This window comes from Scyliorhinus canicula, chromosome 7, assembly GCF_902713615.1.
Source record: "Scyliorhinus canicula chromosome 7, sScyCan1.1, whole genome shotgun sequence".
Taxonomy (NCBI): domain Eukaryota; kingdom Metazoa; phylum Chordata; class Chondrichthyes; order Carcharhiniformes; family Scyliorhinidae; genus Scyliorhinus; species Scyliorhinus canicula.
The window spans coordinates 126,482,501-126,502,516 of record NC_052152.1 but is presented as its reverse complement, the minus strand read 5'-3'; the positions used below and the strand labels follow the sequence as shown (position 1 = coordinate 126,502,516).

The 20,016-nt window shown below is 45.5% G+C and overlaps 1 protein-coding gene across 2 annotated transcripts in view; it reads left to right on the top strand.

The window, feature by feature from the left end:
• The window catches only part of LOC119969354 (deoxynucleotidyltransferase terminal-interacting protein 1), a 93,984-nt gene extending 85,224 nt beyond the window's left edge, over positions 1–8,760 (top strand). For both annotated transcript variants that reach the window (XM_038802883.1, XM_038802882.1), the window contains exon 13: positions 8,118–8,760. In XM_038802883.1, the coding sequence (XP_038658811.1) occupies positions 8,118–8,226 (109 nt within the window). In that variant the 3' untranslated portion in view covers positions 8,227–8,760. The remainder of the gene's footprint in view (positions 1–8,117) is intronic.
• The last annotated feature ends 11,256 nt before the right edge of the window (positions 8,761–20,016 follow it).

The following is a 20,016-nucleotide window of genomic DNA, read 5'->3' as shown; positions in this document are numbered from 1 at the left end:
TAGACTGGGACTGTACTCGTTGGAATTTAGAAGGATGAGGGGGGGATCTTATAGAAACATTTAAAATTATGAAGGGAATAGATAGGATAGATGCGGGCAGGTTGTTTCCACTGGCGGGTGACAGCAGAACTAGGGGGCATAGCCTCAAAATAAGGGGAAGTAGATTTAGAACTGAGTTTAGGAGGAACTTCTTCACCCAAAGGGTTTTGAATCTATGGAATTCCTTGCCCAATGAAGCAGTTGAGGCTCCTTCATTACATGTTTTTAAGGTAAAGATAGATAGTTTTTTGAAGAATAAAGGGATTAAGGGTTATGGTGTTCGGGCCGGAAAGTGGAGCTGAGTCCACAAAAGATCAGCCATGATCTCATTGAATGGCGGAGCAGGCTCGAGGGGCCAGATGGCCTACTCCTGCTCCTAGTTCTTATGTTCTTATGTTCTTAACACCAGGTTAAAGTCCAACAGGTTTGTTTCAAACACGAGCTTTCGGAGCACGGCTCCTTCTTCAGGTGAATGGAAAGGCTTGTTCCAGAAATGTTTATATAGACACAGTCCGAGATGCCCCGGAATGCGAGCACCTGCAGGCAATCAAATCATCAAAGATGCAGAGAGAGAGGTAACTCCAGGTTAAAGAGGTGTGAATTGTCCCAAGCCAGTTCAGTCGGTAGGCCTCTGCAAGTCCAGGCTTGTTGGTGGGGGCCGAATGTAATGCGACATGAATCCCAGATCCCGGTTGAGTCCGCATTCATGCGTGCGGAACTTAGCTATAAGTTTTTGCTCAGCAATTTTGCGTTGTCGCGTCTCCTGAAGGCCTCCTTGTAGAATGCAGACCCGGAGATCAGAGGCTGAATGTCCTTGACTGCTGAAGTGTTCCCCAACTGGAAGGGAACAGTCCTGCCTGTTGATAGTCGCACGATGCCCGTTTATTCGTTGTCGCAGTGTCTCTCTATAGGAATGTGTGTCTCTCTATATAGGAATGTGTGTGTCTCTCTCTATAGGAATGAGTGTGTCTCCCTCTACAGGAATGTGTGTGTCTCTCTATAGGAATGTGTGTGTCTCTATAGGAATGTGTGTCTCTCTCTCTATAGGAATGTGTGTCTCTATTAGAATGTGCATCTCTCTCTCTATAGGAATGTGTGTGTCTCTCTCTATAGGAATGTGTGTGTCTCTCTCTATTGGAATGTGTGTCTCTCTCTATAGGAATGTGTGTGTCTCTCTCTATAGGAATGTGTGTGTCTCTCTCTATAGGAATGTGTGTGTCTCTTTCTATAGGAATGTGTGTGTCTCTCTCTATAGGAATGTGTGTCTCTCTCTATAGAAATGTGTGTCTCTCTCTATAGGAATGTGTGTGTCTCTCTATAGGAATGTGTGTCTCTCTATAGGAATGTGTGTCTCTCTCTATAGGAAGGTGTCTCTCTTTCTCTCTATAGGAAATATGTGTCTCTCTCTATAGAAACCGTGTATCTGTGTGAATGTCTCTCTATAGGAATATGTGTGTCTGTCTCTCGGAACTCTGTTTTTCTCTATCTATAGGAACTGTATCTGTGTGCGTGTGTCTCAAGTAAAGTATGTGTGTCTCTCTAAATAGGAATGTATGTGTGTCTCTATAGGAACTGTGTATCTGTGTGTGTGTCTCTACAGGAATGTGTGCGTGTCTCTTTCTACAGGAATGTGTGTGTGTATCTCTATGGGAATCTGTGTATCTCTATAGGAATTTGTGTCTCTCTCTCTATAGGAATGTGTGTCTCTCTCTATAGGAATGTGTGTCTCTCTATAGGAATGTGTGTCTCTCTATAGGAATGTGTGTCTCTCTATAGGAATGTCTCTCTCTCTATAGGAATGTGTGTGTCTCTCTCTATAGGAATGTGTGTCTCTCTCTATAGGAATGTGTGTGTCTCTCTATAGGAATGTGTGTCTCTCTCTATAGGAAGGTGTGTCTCTCTCTCTCTATAGGAAATATGTGTCTCTCTCTATAGAAACCGTGTATCTGTGTGAATGTCTCTCTATAGGAATATGTGTGTCTGTCTCTCGGAACTCTGTGTGTCTCTATCTATAGGAACTGTATCTGTGTGCGTGTGTCTCAAGGAATGTATGTGCGTCTCTCTAAATAGGAATGTATGTGTCTCTATAGGAACTGTGTATCTGTGTGTGTGTCTCTACAGGAATGTGTGCGTGTCTCTTTCTACAGGAATGTGTGTGTGTATCTCTATGGGAATCTGTGTATCTCTATAGGAATTTGTGTCTCTCTCTCTTTAGGAATGTGTGTCTCTCTCTCTATAGGAATGTGTGTCTCTCTAGGAATATGAGTCTCTCTATAGGAATGTGCATCTCTCTCTCTATAGGAATGTGTGTCTCTCTCTATAGGAATGTGTGTGTGTCTCAAAGGAATCTGTGTCACTCTCTCTATTGGAATTGGTGTCTCTCTCTATTGGAATGTGTCTCTCTCTCTCTCTATAGGAATGTGTGTCTCTCTCTATAGGAATGTGCACCTCTCTCTATAGGAATGTGTCTCTCTCTCTCTATAGGAATCTGTGTGTCTCTCTCTATAGGAATCTGTGTGTGTGTCTCTCTCTCTATAGGAATGCGTGAGTCTCTCCATAGGAATGTGTGTCTCTCTCCATAGGAATGTGTGTCTCTCTATAGGAATGTGTCTCTCTATAGGAATGTGTCTCTCTATAGGAATGTGTCTCTCTATAGGAATGTGTCTCTCTATAGGAATGTGTCTCTCTATAGGAATGTGTCTCTCCTTAGGAATGTGTGTCTCTCTCTCTCTATAGGAATGTGTGTCTCTCTCTCTCTATAAGAATGTGTGTCTCTCTCTATAGGAATGTGTGTCTCTATAGGAATCTGTGTCTCTCTATAGGAATGTGTGTGTCTCTATAGGAATGTGTGTCTCTCTCTATAGGAATGTGTGTGTCTCTCTCTATAGGAATGTGTGTGTCTCGCTATAGGAATGTGTGTGTCTCTCTATAGGAATGTGTGTGTCTCTCTCTATAGGAATGTGTGTGTCTCGCTATAGGAATGTGTGTGTCTCTCTATAGGAATGTGTGTCTCTCTATAGGAATGTGTGTCTCTCTATAGGAATGTGTGTCTCTCTATAGGAATGTGTGTCTCTCTATAGGAATGTGTGTCTCTCTATAGGAATGTGTGTCTCTCTCTCTATAGGAATGTGTGTCTCTCTATAGGAACGTGTGTCTCCCTCTCGAAAGGAATGTGTGTCTCTCTATAGGAATGTGTGTCTCTCTATAGGAAGGTGTATCTCTCTCTATAGAATCTCTGTATCTGTGTGAATGTCTCTATAGGAATATGTGTGTCTGTCTCTAGGAACTCTGTGTGTCTCTATCTATAGGAACTGTGTATCTGTGTGCATGTGTCTCTCAAGGAATGTATGTGTATCTCTCAAGGAATGTATGTGTGTTTCTCTATATAGGAATGTATGTGTGTCTCTATAGGAACTGTGTATCTGTGTGTGTGTCTCTACAGGAATGTGTGTGTGTCTCTTTCTACAGGAATGTGTGTGTGTGTGTGTATCTCTCTATAGGAATGTGTGTATCTCTCTATAGGAATGTGTGTATCTCTCTATAGGAATGTGTGTGTGTGTCTCTCTAGGAATGCGTGAGTCTCTCTATAGGAATGTGTGTCTGTCTCTATAGGAATGTGTGTCTCTCTATAGGAATGTGTGTGTCTCTCTATAGGAATGTGTGTATCTCTATAGGAATGTGTGTGTGTGTCTCTCTATAGGAATGTGTGTGTCTCTCTAGGAATGCGTGAGTCTCTCTATAGGAATGTGTGTCTGTCTTTATAGGAATGTGTGTCTCTCTCTATAGGAATGTGTGTCTCTCTATAGGAATGTGTGTCTCTCTCTCTCTATAGGAATGTGTGTCTCTCTCTCTCTCTATAGGAATGTGTGTCTCTCTCTATAGGAATGTGTGTCTCTCTATAGGAATGTGTGTCTCTCTCTATAGGAATATGTGTGTCTCTATAGGAACGGTGTATATGTGTGTCTCTCTCTGTAGGAATGTGTGTGTGTCTCTCTATAGGAATGTGTGTGTGTCTCTCTATAGGAAGGTGTGTGTCTCTCTATAGGAATGTGTGTGTCTCTCTATAGGAATGTGTGTGTCTCTCTATAGGAATGTGTGTGTCTCTATAGGAATGTGTGTGTCTCTCTATAGGAATGTGTGTGTCTCTCTATAGGAATGTGTGTGTCTCTCTATAGGAATGTGTGTGTCTCTCTATAGGAATGTGTGTCTCTCTATAGGAATGTGTGTCTGTCTCTATAGGAATGTGCATCTCTCTCTATAGGAATCTGTGTGTCTCTCTCTATAGGAATCTGTCTCTCTCTCTATAAGAATCTGTGTGTCTCTCTATAGGAATCTGTGTGTCTCTCTATAGGAATCTGTGTCTCTCTATAGGAATCTGTGTGTCTCTCTATAGGAATGCGTGAGTCTCTCTATAGGAATGTGTGTCTGTCTCTATAGGAATGTGTGTCTTTCTCTATAGGAATGTGTGTCTCTCTATAGGAATGTGTGTCTCTCTATAGGAATGTGTGTGTCTCTCTCTCTATAGGAATGTGTGTCTCTCTATAGGAATGTGTGTCTCTCTATAGGAATGTGTGTCTCTCTATAGGAATGTGTGTCTCTCTCTATAGGAATGTGTGTCTCTCTCTATAGGAATGTGTGTGCGTCTCTATAGGAATGTGTGTGTGTCTCTCTATAGGAATGTGTGTGTGTCTCCATAGGAATGTGTGTGTGTCTCTCTATAGGAATGTGTGTGTGTCTCCATAGGAATGTGTGTGTGTCTCTCTATAGGAATGTGTGTGTGTCTCCATAGGAATGTGTGTGTGTCTCCATAGGAATGTGTGTGTGTCTCTCTATAGGAATGTGTGTGTGTCTCTATAGGAATGTGTGTGTGTCTCTATAGGAATGTGTGTGTGTCTCCATAGGAATGTGTGTGTGTCTCTCTATAGGAATGTGTGTGTGTCTCCATAGGAATGTGTGTGTCTCTCTCTATAGGAATGTGTGTGTGTCTCCTTCGGAATGTGTGTGTGTCTCTCTATAGGAATGTGTGAATGTCTCTATAGGAATGTGTGTGTGTCTCTCTATAGGAATGTGTGTGTGTCTCCATAGGAATGTGTGTGTGTCTCCATAGGAATGTGTGTGTGTCTCTCTATAGGAATGTGTGTGTGTCTCCATAGGAATGTGTGTGTGTCTCCATAGGAATGTGTGTTTGTCTCTGTATAGGAATGTGTGTGTGTCTCTCTATAGGAATGTGTGTGTCTCTCTACAGGAATGTGTGTGTGTCTCTCTAGGAATCTGTGTGTCTCTCTCTATAGGAATCTGTGTGTGTCTCTCTGTAGGAATGTGTGTGTGTCTCCATAGGAATGTGTGTTTGTCTCTGTATAGGAATGTGTGTGTGTCTCTCTTGGAATGTGTGTGTCTCTCTACAGGAATGTGTGTGTGTCTCTCTATAGGAATCTGTGTGTGTCTCTCTGTAGGAATATGTGTGTCTCTCTCCATAGGAATGTGTGTGTGTCTCTCTATAGGAATGTGTGTGTGTCTCTCTATAGGAATGTGTGAATGTCTCTATAGGAATGTGTGTGTGTCTCGCCATAGGAATGTGTGTGTGTGTCTCTATAGGAATGTGTGTGTGTCTCCATAGGAATGTGTGTGTGTCTCCATAGGAATGTGTGTGTGTCTCTCTATAGGAATGTGTGTGTGTCTCCATAGGAATGTGTGTTTGTCTCTGTATAGGAATGTGTGTGTGTCTCTCTATTGGAATGTGTGTGTCTCTCTACAGGAATGTGTGTGTGTCTCTCTAGGAATCTGTGTGTGTTTCTCTATAGGAATCTGTGTGTGTCTCTGTAGGAATATGTGTGTCTCTCTCCATAGGAATGTGTGCATGTCTCTCTATAGGAATGTGATGTGTGTCTATGGGAATGTGTGCGTATCTCTCTGCAGGAATGTTTGTGTGTCTCTCTATAGGAATGTGTGTTTGTCTCTCTATAGGAATGTGCGTGTCTCTCTATAGGAATGTGTGTGTGTCTCTATAGGAATGTGTGTCTCTCTATAGGAATGTGTGTCTCTCTATAGGAATGTGCATGTCTCTCTATAGGAATGTGCGTGTCTCTCTCCATAGGAATGTGTGTGTGTCTCTATAGGAATATGTGTGTCTCTATAGGAATGTGTGTGTGTCTCTATAGGAATGTGTGTGTCTCTATAGGAATGTGTGTGTCTCTATAGGAATGTGTGTGTCTCTATAGGAATGTGTGTGTCTCTATAGGAATGTGTGTGTCTCTATAGGAATGTGTGCGTCTCTCTATAGGAATGTGTGCGTGTCTCTATAGGAATGTGTGCGTGTCTCTCTATAGGAATGTGTGTGTCTTTCTCCATAGGAATGTGTGTGTGTCTCTATAGGAATATGTGTGTGTCTCTATAGGAATGTGTGTGTCTCTATAGGAATGTGTGTGTCTCTATAGGAATGTGTGTGTCTCTATAGGAATGTGTGTGTCTCTATAGGAATGTGTGTGTGTTTCTCTATAGGAATCTGTGTGTGTCTCTCTGTAGGAATATGTGTGTCTCTCTCCATAGGAATGTGTGTGTGTCTCTCTATAGGAATGTGTGTGTGTGTCTCCATAGGAATGTGTGTTTGTCTCTGTATAGGAATGTGTGTGTGTCTCTCTATAGGAATGTGTGTGTGTCTCTCTACAGGAATGTGTGTGTGTCTCTCTACAGGAATCTGTGTGTGTCTCTCTATAGGAATCTGTGTGTCTCTCTGTAGGAATATGTGTGTCTCTCTCCATAGGAATGTGTGCATGTCTCTCTATAGGAATGTGATGTGTGTCTATGGGAATGTGTGCGTGTCTCTCTGCAGGAATGTTTGTGTGTCTCTCTATAGGAATGTGTGTTTGTCTCTCTATAGGAATGTGCGTGTCTCTCTATAGGAATGTGTGTGTGTCTCTATAGGAATGTGTGTCTCTCTATAGGAATGTGTGTCTCTCTATAGGAATGTGCATGTCTCTCTATAGGAATGTGCGTGTCTCTCTCCATAGGAATGTGTGTGTGTCTCTATAGGAATGTGTGTGTCTCTATAGGAATGTGTGTGTCTCTATAGGAATGTGTGTGTCTCTATAGGAATGTGTGCGTCTCTCTATAGGAATGTGTGCGTGTCTCTATAGGAATGTGTGCGTGTCTCTCTATAGGAATGTGTGTGTCTTTCTCCATAGGAATGTGTGTGTGTCTCTATAGGAATATGTGTGTGTCTCTATAGGAATGTGTGTGTCTCTATAGGAATGTGTGTGTCTCTATAGGAATGTGTGTGTCTCTATAGGAATGTGTGTGTCTCTATAGGAATGTGTGTGTCTCTATAGGAATGTGTGTGTCTCTATAGGAATGTGTGTGTCTCTATAGGAATGTGTGTGTCTCTATAGGAATGTGTGTGTCTCTATAGGAATGTGTGCGTCTCTATAGGAATGTGTGCGTCTCTCTATAGGAATGTGTGCGTCTCTCTATAGGAATGTGTGCGTGTCTCTATAGGAATGTGTGCGTGTCTCTCTGCAGGAATGTTTGCGTGTCTCTCTATAGGAATGTGTGTGTCCCTCTATAGGAATGTGCATGTCTCTCTATAGGAATGTGTGTGTCGCTCTCCATAGGAATGTGTGTCGCTCTCCATAGGAATGTGTGTCTCTCTCCATAGGAATGTGTGTCTCTCTCCATAGGAATGTGTGTCTCTCTCCATAGGAATGTGTGTGCGTCTCTATAGGAATGTGTGTGTGTCTCTATAGGAATGTGTGTGTGTCTCTCTGTATAGGAATGTGTGTGTGTCTCTCTCTCTCTATAGGAATCCTTGTGTGTCTCTATAGGAATGTGTGTGTGTCTCTCTATGTAGGAATGTGTCTGTGTCTCTCTGTAGGAATGTGCGTGTGTGTCTCTATAGGAACTCTATGTCTCTTTAGGAACTGTGTATTTGTGTGAATGTCTCTCTCTATAGGAATGTATGTGTGTGGCTCGTTAGGAATGTGTGTGTCTGTCTCTATAGGAACTGTGTGTGTGTATCTCTACAGGAACTGTGTCTGGGGTGTGTCTGTGTGTGTCACAAACATACTGTTCATGCTGTTTTGCAGGGATTCCCCTGAGCTGAGACTGGACGAACTCCGACCCTTTGTCGTTCCCATCTGGATCCTGGAGAAGATGCAGAAATACATGATGGCTGTACGGACGGAGAAGGAGTAAGAAATTGGGAAGACCTGGGGAGAACTGATTGTAGTTTCTATCATTGGTACTTCTGAATGAGTTGCTCAATGTGGGAGAGTGACTCAGGAACTGCGAACAATCATGAAACGCTGAACAGGCCAGACTTGTTCATTGTAAAACTGTCTCAAACAGGTAAGGCTGTTGACAGTCACAGGTGTCTCTGTTCATGTGATGTGTCTGATAGTCACTGAGATGTGCTTTTGGGCGTTGCAGGAATCTGGGCCCTTAAGGGAGGAAACCCGTGCTCCCTCCCTCCCTGGTCCACGTGTTCCCTCCCTCCCTGGTCCATGCTCTCCCTTCCGCCATGATCCACGTGTTCCCTCCCTCCATGGTCCACGCGCTCCCTCCCTCCTTGGTCCACGCACTCCCTCCCTCCCTGGTCAACGTGTTCCCTCCCTCCCTGGTCCCCGCGCTCTCTCTCTCTCACCCTGGTCCCCACGCTCTCTCTCTCCCTCCCTGGTCCCTGAGTTTCTCTCTTCCCTGGTCCCTGCGCGCTCTCTCCCTCCCTGGTCCCCGCGTTCTCTCTCTCCCTCCCTGGTCCCCACGTTCTCTCTCTCTCTCCCTGGTCCCTGCGTTCCCCCCCTCCTTGGTCCCCACATTCTCTCTCTCTCCCCCTGGTCCCCGTGCTCTCTCTCTCTCCCTCCCTGGTCCCCGCGCTCTCTCCCTGCTCCCGCGCGCGCTCTCCCTCCCTCCCTGCTCCCGCGCACGCTCTCTCTCCCTCCCTGGTCCCCGCGCTCCTCCCACTGTCCCATAATTGTTCAATGACAAAGTCCAGTCTGATTGTGTTTTGCACAATGTAAGTGGATGTAATTCATTGTTATATATCCATTCTGTATAAATGGCTATAGTTTGTTTATTGGAAAGGATAAGATTAAATTTAGTCAGCTCTCGAGCAAAAGGATAAATATAACAAAAATAGTGACTTATCAGGGTAGATGTTTCATCGTATAAGGTGTAATCACAAATGTTAATTCATGACCTGCCAATCCAAGGAATATCAATTTCTAGTGATTGTAACAAACCAAAATGGCCCCTCAGTCACATCAGTTTTTCGAAGCTTTTTTTTTTCTTGGGCAAAAAGCTGTTATAGTCTGTGGAGATGATGTTATTTGTGTCAATGTGATTGGCGATAACATTATCTATCTGCAGTTAGCAGCACCATTTCCTAGCTAGGGACCGCTACTCAGCAGCTCTTAGCTTTGTGACTTTTTCAATTGTGTAAAATTTGTGTAAACACAGCTACATTTTTAGTTTTGGATATTTCCTTGTGCTGTTGTAGAACAGAAACGCGGGGAATTAAAAACAAGGTTCTTCCATGCCTCTCAATTCAGCTCTCCAACAGTGAATTGGATCTTTATTGCTTTCTTGTCATCAATTAAAAGGTATGTTCAAAACCTGTCTGGCTCTTGTAGTCCCTTTGAAGTGGGTGCGCGTTTTTGCTTGCAGACATGTGGGTATGCGTGCGTCTCCCCACACAATTATGGGTTTCTGTACTCCTACCAGGCTCACAGAGTAATATTGACTCGTTTCTCCAATCTGAACAGTCTAGGCTGTTTGGCCTCTCGAGCCTGCTCCGCCTTCAATAGGATCATGGCTGATCTGACTTTCTATACGTCCACTTTCCTCCCTTTCCCAATAATACTTGATTTCCATACTAACCTCAGCCTTAAATATACACAAGGACTCTGCCCCCACAATTCTCTGCGACAAGGAGTTCCAAAGACTTGCAGCCCTCCGAGAGAACGAGGACATGGTAGCACAGTTATTAACACTGCTGCCGCACAGTGCCAAGGACCCAGGTTCAATTCCGACCTTAGGTGACTGTGTGGAGTTTGCCAGAGGGCATAGTCGCAGCTCCTTCCTCAGATAAATGAAGTGGGTTCCAGAAACATATATAGACAAATGTAATGATGCAAGATGATGCTTTGAATGCGAGTCTTTGCAGGTAATTAAGTCTTTACAGGTGCAGATGGTGCGACTGGAGAGAGGGATAATCACAGGTTAAAGAGGTGTGAATTGCCTCAAGCCAGGACAGTTGGTAGGATTTTGCAAGCCCAGGACAGATAGTGGGGGGTGAATGTAATGCGACATGAATCCAAGGTCCTGGTGCAGGCCGCACTCATGTGTGCGGAACTTGGCTATCAGTTTCTGCTTGGCAATTCTGCATTGTTGTGCATCCTGAAAGCCGCCTTGGAGAACACTTACCCGAAGATCAGAGGCTGAATGCCCTTGACTGCTGAAGTGTTCCCCGACTGGAAGGGAACATTCCTTCCTGGCGATTGTTGCGTGATATCCGTTCACCCATTATTGCACTGTCTACATGGTTTTGCCAATGTACACTCCTCGGTACATCCTTTCCTGCAGCGTATGAGGGAGACAATGTTGGCCGAGTTGCATCAGTATGTACCGCGTATCTGGTGGGTGGTGTTCTCGCATGTAATGGTGATATCCATGTCGATGATCTGGCACATCTTGCAGAGGTTTCCATGGCAGATTTGTGTGGTGTCGTGGTCACTGTTCTCCTGAAGGCTGGGTAGTTTGCTGCAAACAATGGTCTGTTTGAGGTTATGCGATTGATTTTAAGGCAAGTAGTGGGGATGTGGGATGTCCTTGGCAAGATGTTCATCTTCATTGATGAAGTGTTGAAGGCTGCGAAGAAGATGTTGTAGTTTCTCCGCTCCGGGGATGTACTGGACGACGAAGGGTACTCTGTTGGTTGTGTCCCGTGTTTGTCTTCTGAGGAGGTCAGTGCGGTTTTTTTGCTGTGGCACGTTGGAACTGTCAATTGATGAGTCGAGCGCCATACCCCATTCTTACGAGGGCGGCTTTCAGCATCTGCTGTCTGTTACGTTCCTCCTTACGAGCAGATCCTGTGTATACGGAGACTTTGTCTATAGGGGATGGCTTCTTTAAAGTGGTTAGGGTGGAAGCTGGAGAAGTGGAGCATCGGGAGGTTATCGGTGGGCTTACTGTAAAGCGAAGTGCTGAGGTGACCGTCCTTGATGGAAATGAGTGTGTCCAAGAATACACCAATTCTACACCAACATCCCCATGATGGCGGCATTGCTGCAACAGCCTCAGTACTCAACACCAACAACTGCCAATCTCCAGACGCAATTCTTCTTCCAGACGCAATTCTTCTTCCAGACACACGGAATATCCATGAGGAACAAATTTGCACCTCAATACGCCAACATTTTCATGCACAAGTTCGAACAAGACCTCCTCACCGCACAGGACCTTCAACCGACATTATAAACCAGATACATCGATGACACTTTTTCCGTTTGGACCCACACAAAGTATCACTGAAACAACTACATGATGACATCAATATGTTCCATCCCACCATCAGACTCCCCATGGACTACTCTCCAAAATCGGTTGTATTCTTGGACGCACTCATCTCCATCAAGGATGCTAATCTCGTCCAGTGCTGCAACTAGTTTGCCGTTCCTGTCATTTACCTGCACTATTTCCCTTATGGCTGCCTGCTTTCTCAGCTGGTTAGCCAGCAGGCGGCTGGCCTTTTCTCCATGTTCATAGAAGAACCCAGTGTCTGGCAGAACTGGTTCACTACTTTCCTGGCGGAGAACAAGTCAAACTCCATTTCTGTTTTTTCCCTCCGGCAGTAGTTCCACGGTCGGTGCTGTACAGTATTGCCAATCCACCTCCAGTATGGAGTCAATTAGCTATTGCCTAGCTGCACTCTCCTTCCTATCCTTGCGAGCCCCGTATGCAATAATCTCCCCCCTTATTAACGCCTTCAGCGCCTCCCAGAACATGGAGGGTGAGACCTCCTCATTCTGGTTGCAGGTTTCATAACCATCGATGGCTTGTGATCTCCTTTCACAATGCCTTGTCAGCGAGGAGGGCTGTGTCCAACCTCCATGGCGTGCATGGCCTGTCTCCAACCTCACATTCACGTAGTGTGGACCGTGGTTGGAGATTACTATTGCAGAGTATTCCGCTCCTACCACTCCTGGAAGCACCAATCGTCCCACTACAAAGAAGTCAATTCTGGTATAGACCTTGACATTCCAGGTGACAATTATCATGTGAGTGTCCCTTTAAGAAAGGTTGTTTTACCACATGGCTTGTAGCATGGCTTCTGTGATGTCATTTGTGGGTGGAGCTGCACTGTGGCTGTCAGATGAGACAGGGCTTAGATTTTTGGTTTGTTCGTTTGGACTGCAGAAGAAGAATCAGTTTTGGAAAGGACTGCAGGAAGTTTTTCCTGTTTTCTCTGTTTTATTGTAAATCTGTTCCAGTGAATTGAAAGCACATTGGGTGTGGCAAACTGCCTTGGTAATCTTAAAGCTAGAGTTGCTTTCCTGAAGAAGTTTTGAATCTGTTGGTTCACCTCAAGTGAAGGGTCTTGTGCTCATTCTAGCCAAATTCAACGTAAAGGTTATAGGTCAGGTGAGCTTCATAATATACTTTGGAGTTTCTAAGCCCTGGACCATAACACTATCCTAATGGGGGCTTCTGCACCCCCCCCAACTCCTGCATGGGTCGGCCATCTTCACCGTGTGGATGTGCCCCTGCACTTAAAGGGCTTCCCTTTGTTTGAGGGCCATCCAAGATGGCCATCAGTGCCATATTCAGCATGTGGTTGTGCCCCTGTACTGGAATTTCCCTTTGTTTGAGTCATCGGTTAGCTGAGGTCTGCATAAAAGACAGACAAAAAGCGCACTCAGTAAGCTTGCGCAGGTCAAGAAGGCACAGCCTGAGTGAGTGAGGCACATCCAGAGTGGGAATTGCAACTTGGTAATTTGGTGCAGTGAGGTAATCAGGAAAGGCAAGTGATAAATCTAATTCTGCTGTTTTTCAGTTAAAAGTGCAGTGTGTAGCTTAGTGTCTGATTGGCTGAAGCTGCCCCCACCCTAATTACTGAGAGGCAGTTATCTGTCAGTCACCTGAGGCCTGTTTAGGGGCACAAAGGGCACATTGTATTCTTCTCTTTGAAGTTTAGGAATTTTTGAGTCATCGGTTAGCTGAGGTCTGCATGAAAGACAGACAGAACGCGCACTCAGTAAGCTTGCGCAGGTCAAGAAGGCACTGAGTGAGTGAGGCACATCCAGAGTGGGAATTACAACTTGGTAATTTGGTGCAGTGAGGTAATTCGGTGCAGAGTGAGAGAAGGTGCTTTTCCGGAGGTGCTTTTTAACCCTGGTAAGTGACTGGTAAGTCGTTTTTCTTTTCATTGTTTAATTTATTTATTTTTATTTTGACATTGTAGTTGTATAAGTTTACCTAAGGTTTAAGACATGGCAGGAGATCCCAGACACGTGTCGTGCGATGTGGGAGCTCAGGGACACGTCCACTGTCCCTGGCTCTTTCACGTGCAAGAAGTGTGTTCAATTGCAGCTCCTGTTAGACCGCTTGACGGCTCTGGAGCTGCGGATGGACTCACTTTGGAGCATCCGGGATGCTGAGGAGGTTGTGGATAGCACGTTTAGCGAGTTGGTCACACCACAGGTGAAAGCTACTGAGGGAGATAGCAAATGGGTGACCAAAAGACAGAGCAAGAGTAGGAAGGCAGTGCAGATGTCCCCTGCGGTCATCTCCCTGCAAAACAGATATACTGCTTTGGATACTGTTGGGGGAGATAGCTCACCAGGGGAAGGCAGCAGCAACGTTCATGGCACCGTGGCTGGCTCTGCTGCACAGCAGGGCAGGAAGAAAAATGGCAGGGCTATAGTGATAGGGGACTTGATCGTAAGGGGAATAGACAGGCGGTTCTGTGGATGCAATCGAGACTCCAGGATGGTATGTTGCCTCCCTGGTGCAAGGGTCAAGGATGTCTCGGAGCAGCTGCAGGACATTCTGGGGGGGGAGGGTGAACAGCCAGCTGTTGTGGTGCACATAGGCACCAACGATATAGGTAAAAAACGGGATGAGGTCCTACAAGCGGAATTCAGGGAGTTAGAAACTAAAAAGTAGGACCTCAAAGGTAGTAATCTCAGGATTGCTACCAGTGCCACGAGCTAGTCAGAGTAGGAATGTCAGGATAGATAGGATGAATGCGTGGCTCGAGAGATGGTGCAAGAGGGAGGGATTCAAATTCCTGGGGCATTGGGACCGGTTCTGGGGGAGGTGGGACCAGTACAAACCGGACGGTCTGCACCTGGGCAGGACTGGAACCGATGTCCTAGGGGGGGGTGTTTGCTAAAGCTGTTGGGGAGGGTTTAAACTAACGTGGCAGGGGGATGGGAACCGATGCAGGAATTTGGAAGGTAGTAAAACAGGGACAGAAGCAAAAGGAAGTAAGGGAAAAAGTGCAAGGCAGAGAAGACATAGTCAAAAATCAAAAAGGGCGTTAGTACAAGGTACAATGACTGAGGGGAGCTCAGTGAATAGGCCCAGTAATACTAAAAGGAATAAAACTGGAGATGTTAAGATTCAAAACGGAGGTAAAAAAAAAACCAACATAAGTGTACTTTACCAGAATGCTCGTAGTATTCGGAATAAAGAAAATGAGTTGATGGCACAAATCATCGTAAATGACTATGATTTAGTGGCCATTACTGAAACATGGTTAAAGGATGGTCACGACTGGAAGTTAAATATCCGAGGGTATCAAACTATTTGGAAGGACAGAGTGGATGGTAAGGGAGGTGGTGTTGCTCTGTTATTTAAGGATGACATCCGGGCAATAGTAAGGGATGACATCGGTGCTATGGAGGATAAGGTTGAATCCATTTGGGTGGAAATCAGGAATCGTAAGGCGAAAAAGTCACTGATAGGAGTAGTCTATCGGCCACCAAATAGTAATGTTATGGTGGGGCAGGCAATAAACAAAGAAATAACTGATGCATGTAGAAATGGTACAGCAGTTATCATGGGAGATTTTAATCTACATGTCGATTGGTTTAACCAGGTCGGTCAAGGCAACCTTGAGGAGGAGTTTATAGAATGTATCCGTGATAGTTTCCTAGAACAGTATGTAATGGAACCTACGAGGGAACAAGCGGTCCTAGATCTTGTCCTGTGTAATGAGACAGGATTGATTCATGATCTCATAGTTAGGGATCCTCTCGGAAGGAGCGATCACAATATGGTGGAATTTAAAATACAGATGGAGGGTGAGAAAGTAAAATCAAATACTAGTGTTTTGTGTTTAGACAAAGGAGATTACAATGGGATGAGAGAAGAACTAGCTAAGGTAGACTGAGAGTAAAGACTTTATGGTGGAACAGTTGAGGAACAGTGGAGAACCTTCCAAGAGATTTTACACAGTGCCCAGCAAAGGTTTATACCAACAAAAAGGAAGGACGGTAGAAAGAGGGAAAATTGACAATGGATATCTAAGGAAATAAGGGAGAGTATCAAATTGAAGGAAAAAGCATATAAAGTGGCAAAGATTGGTGGGAGACTAGAGGACTGGGAAATCTTTAGGGGGCAACAGAAAGATACTAAAAAGCTATAAAGAAGAGTAAGATAGAGTATGAGAGTAAACTTGCTCAGAATATAAAAACAGACAGTAAAAGTTTTTACAAATATATAAAACAAAAAAGAGTGGCTAAGGTAAATATTGGTCCTTTACAGGATGAGAAGGGAGTTTTAATAATGGGAGATGAGGAAATGGCTGAGGAACTGAACAGGTTTTTTGGGTCGGTCTTCACAGTGGAAGACACAAATAACATGCCAGCGACTGATAGAAATGAGGCTATGACAGGTGAGGACCTTGAGAGGATTATTATCACTAAGGAGGTAGTGATGGGCAAGCTAATGGGGCTAAAGGTAGACAAGTCTCCTGGCCCTGATGGAATGCATCCCAGAGTTCTAAAAGAGATGGCTAGGGAAATTGCAGATGCACTAATGATTTACCAAAATTCACTAGACTCTGGGGTGGTCCCGGTGGATTGAAAATTAGCAAACGTGACACCACTGTTTAAAAAAGGAGGTAGGCAGAGAGCAGGAGCAAGAGTGGGGATTAATGGGTGTTTCTCTGGTTGGCAATCAGTAGCTTGTGGTGTCCCTCAGGGATCCGTGTTGAGCCCACAATTGTTCACAATTTACATAGATGATTTGGAGTTGGGGACCAAGGGCAATGTGTCCAAGTTTGCAGATGACACTAAGATGAGTGGTGAAACGAAAAGTGCAGAGGATACTGGAAGTCTGCAGAGGGATTTGGATAGGTTAAGTGAATGGGCTAGGGTCTGGCAGATGGAATACAATGTTGACAAATGTGAGGTTATCCATTTTGGTAGGAATAACAGCAAATGGGATTATTATTTAAACGATAAAATATTAAAGCATGTCGCTGTGCAGAGAGACCTGGGTGTGCTAGTGCATGAGTCACACAAAGTTGGTTTACAGGTGCAACAGGTGATTAAGAAGGCAAATGGAATTTTGTCCTTCATTGCTAGAGGGATGGAGTTTAAGACTAGAGAGGTTATGCTGCACTGTATAAGGTGTTAGTGAGGCCACACCTGGAGTATTGTGTTCAGTTTTGGTCTCCTTACTTGAGAAAGGACATACTGGCACTGGAGGGTGTGCAGAGGAGATTCACTAGGTTAATCCCAAAGCTGAAGGGGTTAGATTATGAGGAGAGGTTGAGTAGACTGGGACTGTACTCGTTGGAATTTAGAAGGATGAGGGGGGATCTTATAGAAACATTTAAAATTATGAAGGGAATAGATAGGATAGATGCGGGCAGGTTGTTTCCACTGGCGGGTGAAAGCAGATCTAGGGGACATAGCCTCAAAATAAAGGGAAGTAGATTTAGGACTGAGTTTAGGAGGAACTTCTTCACCCAAAGGGTTGTGAATCTATGGAATTCCTTGCCGAGTGAAGCAGTTGAGACTCCTTCATTAAATGTTTTTAAGATAAAGATAGATAGTTTTTTGAAGAATAAAGGGATTAAGGGTTATGGTGTTCGGGCCGGAAAGTGGAGCTGAGTCCACAAAAGATCAGCCATGATCTCATTGAATGGCGGAGCAGGCTCGAGGGTCCAGATGGCCTACTCCTGCTGCTAGTTCTTATGTTCTTATGTTTGGGGGCCATCCAAGGTGACCGTTTTTGAAATCCTTGTTCCCGCTATCTGCGACCAGTTGCAACCAGCATTCTACCCTCATTCCCTCCCCATCTCCAACCCTCCTCCCAACCTCCCGAGCCATCTATTGCTCTCTTTCCCCCCCCCCCCTCCTTTTCCTTTTAGCCTTCCCCACACCCCTGTGGGCATCCCCCCTCTACCTTCACCCTCCCCGATTTCTCCCCCGCCTTCCCCCCCACATTCCCCAATCTCGCATGTTACCCCCACCCCCTGCTTCTGCCAGGCACATTCTCCCAGTCGGGCGGAATGCCACCACCTCCCTCTCCCCATTCTTCCCTGTGCTAGCATGCCCGCTAACCCCTCCCTGCAGGAGCGATTTCCACATTCCCTCCCCATTGTGTTCCCCCTCCACCCGATCTGGTACCTTTCTGTCCTCCCACCTTACATTTGTGCGAATGCGAGGGAACTTCATCCCGCGCAATTGTTCATTAGCGTCCATTGTAACTGTTGCTGCTGCTTCCTCAGCCCGTGCTTCCATACGAACCCCTACGCTTTGCCCGGTGTGGTGAAGTATGTTCCTTATTTTGGTATGTTACCCACAGTTTGGCCGGGTACAGCATCCCGGACCAGACCTTGCTTTTATGCAAGGCTGTTTTGACTCTGTTGAATTAAGCCCAGCGCTTGGCCAGGTCCACCCCAATGTCCTGGTACACTCGGGTTGTGTGCTCTTTACGTTTGCAAGACTGCGTGTGTCTTGCCCAGTTCAGGAATTGTTCCTTATCTTGGAACCAGTGGAGCTTGGCGATGATGGCCTGCGGTGCTTCGGTTTTTGCCTCAGCCGAATGACTTTGGACCCTGTCCACTTCTGGGGCTTGACGAAGCTTTTTCCTCCAACCAACTTACCCAGCATTTGTGCCACGTACTCTGTGGGGTTTCTGCCATCGGTGAGGGGAAGAGATAGAGTGGACAGAATAAAATTGTTTCCCTTGGTGGAGAATTCTAGAATTGGGGACCTAGATTCAAGATAAGTGGCAGAAGGTGTAGAGGGGACATTACGCAGAGGGTAGTGGGAGTCTGGAATTCGCTGCCCAAGTTGATGGTGGAGGCAGAGACCCTAAACTCTTATTAAAAAAATACCTGGATCTGCACCTTCAGTGCTGTAAGTTACAGGGCTATGGACCGGTTGCAGGAAGGTGGGATTAGAAAGGGCACCTGGGTGTCCCCGGGCTGGCATGGACAAGATGGGCCGAATGGCTTCCTTTGCTATAATGATTCTATGAACACCACACTATCCCATCAACTTCCTGTCATAACTTATCAAAAAAAATGAAATTAAACACATTTGTTGAGCTGACTGGTCTGTAGTAGTTTGCACCCAGTCCTCGGACACCATTCCTGTACGTAAGGAGGATTAGAAGATTATGGTCTGTACCTCTGCAATTTCTATCCTTACTCCCTCAGTATCATAGAACATAGAACAGTACAGCACAGCACAGAACAGGCCCTTCGGCCCTCGATGTTGTGCCGAACAATGATCACCCCACTTAAACCCACGTAACCCGTAACCCAACAATCCCCCCATTAACCTTACACTACGGGCAATTTAGCCTGGCCAATCCACCTAACCCGCACGTCTTTGGACTGTGGGAGGAAACCGGAGCACCCGGAGGAAACCCACGCGCACACGGGGAGGACGTGCAGACTCCACACAGACAGTGACCCAGCCGGGAATCGAACCTGGGAACCTGGAGCTGTGAAGCATTGATGCTAACCACCATGCTACCGTGAGGCCCCTATCCTTGGATGCCATGCATATATCTACTTTTGAAGTATATCCACGCTTTCTTATACCTCTTTTTAAAAAATCAATTGTTAGCCCATTCAGTGTACATCCTGTTTCACTATGATGTGAGCTGCATCATCTTGGTAAACCTGGATGCAAGTTGAACACTTTGCATTTAGTGCACAGCCAGGCCCCATGCCTCCAATCACCTCCGAGCAGGTCCTCATTGCACCAATTAGATCACATCTGGTCGTTCATTGCAACAATTATTCAATAGCTGGTGACTCATTGCACCAATTGGACACAGGCTGGTGGCTCATTGCATCAATCAGACAATAGCCAGTGGCTATTGACAAAGTCCCCCCCAAAACACCCCGGTTATCCCTCTCTTCTTTTCTTTCGTGCCGTGGCTACTTTCCCCTGGCTCTTGGCTACTTGTTTATCTATTTGTTTGTTCGTTGGCCACAAACAGGTCCCGGAACAGTTGGGTGAATGGCCCCCATGTTCTGAGGAAGCCGTCTTCTGACCCCCACATGGCGAATTTAATTTTCTCAATTTGGAGAAATTCCGATATGTCGGACAGCCAGTCTGCAGCTTTAGGTGGTGCTGCTGACCACCAGCCGAGCAGGATTCTACATTGTCTCGAAGAAGGCTGTCCAGTACCCAGCCAGTCTGGGGCAAGACCAGAACATGTGGGTGTGGTTGATGGGCCTCTTTGGCACCATTCACATCTGTCCTCCACTTCTGGGAAGAACCTACTCATTCGGATTCTTGTTAAGTGGGCTCTATGTACCACCTTTAGTTGCATTAGATTGAGTCTTGCGCACGTGGAGGTGGAGTTGACTCTATGTAGTGCTTCACTCCAGTGTCCCCATCCTATTTTTAGCCCCAAGTCTTCCTCCCATTTCCTCCTTGTCACGTCTAGTACCGTGTCGGCCCTCTCTACCAGTCGTTCGTACATGTCACTACAGTTTCCTCTACCTAG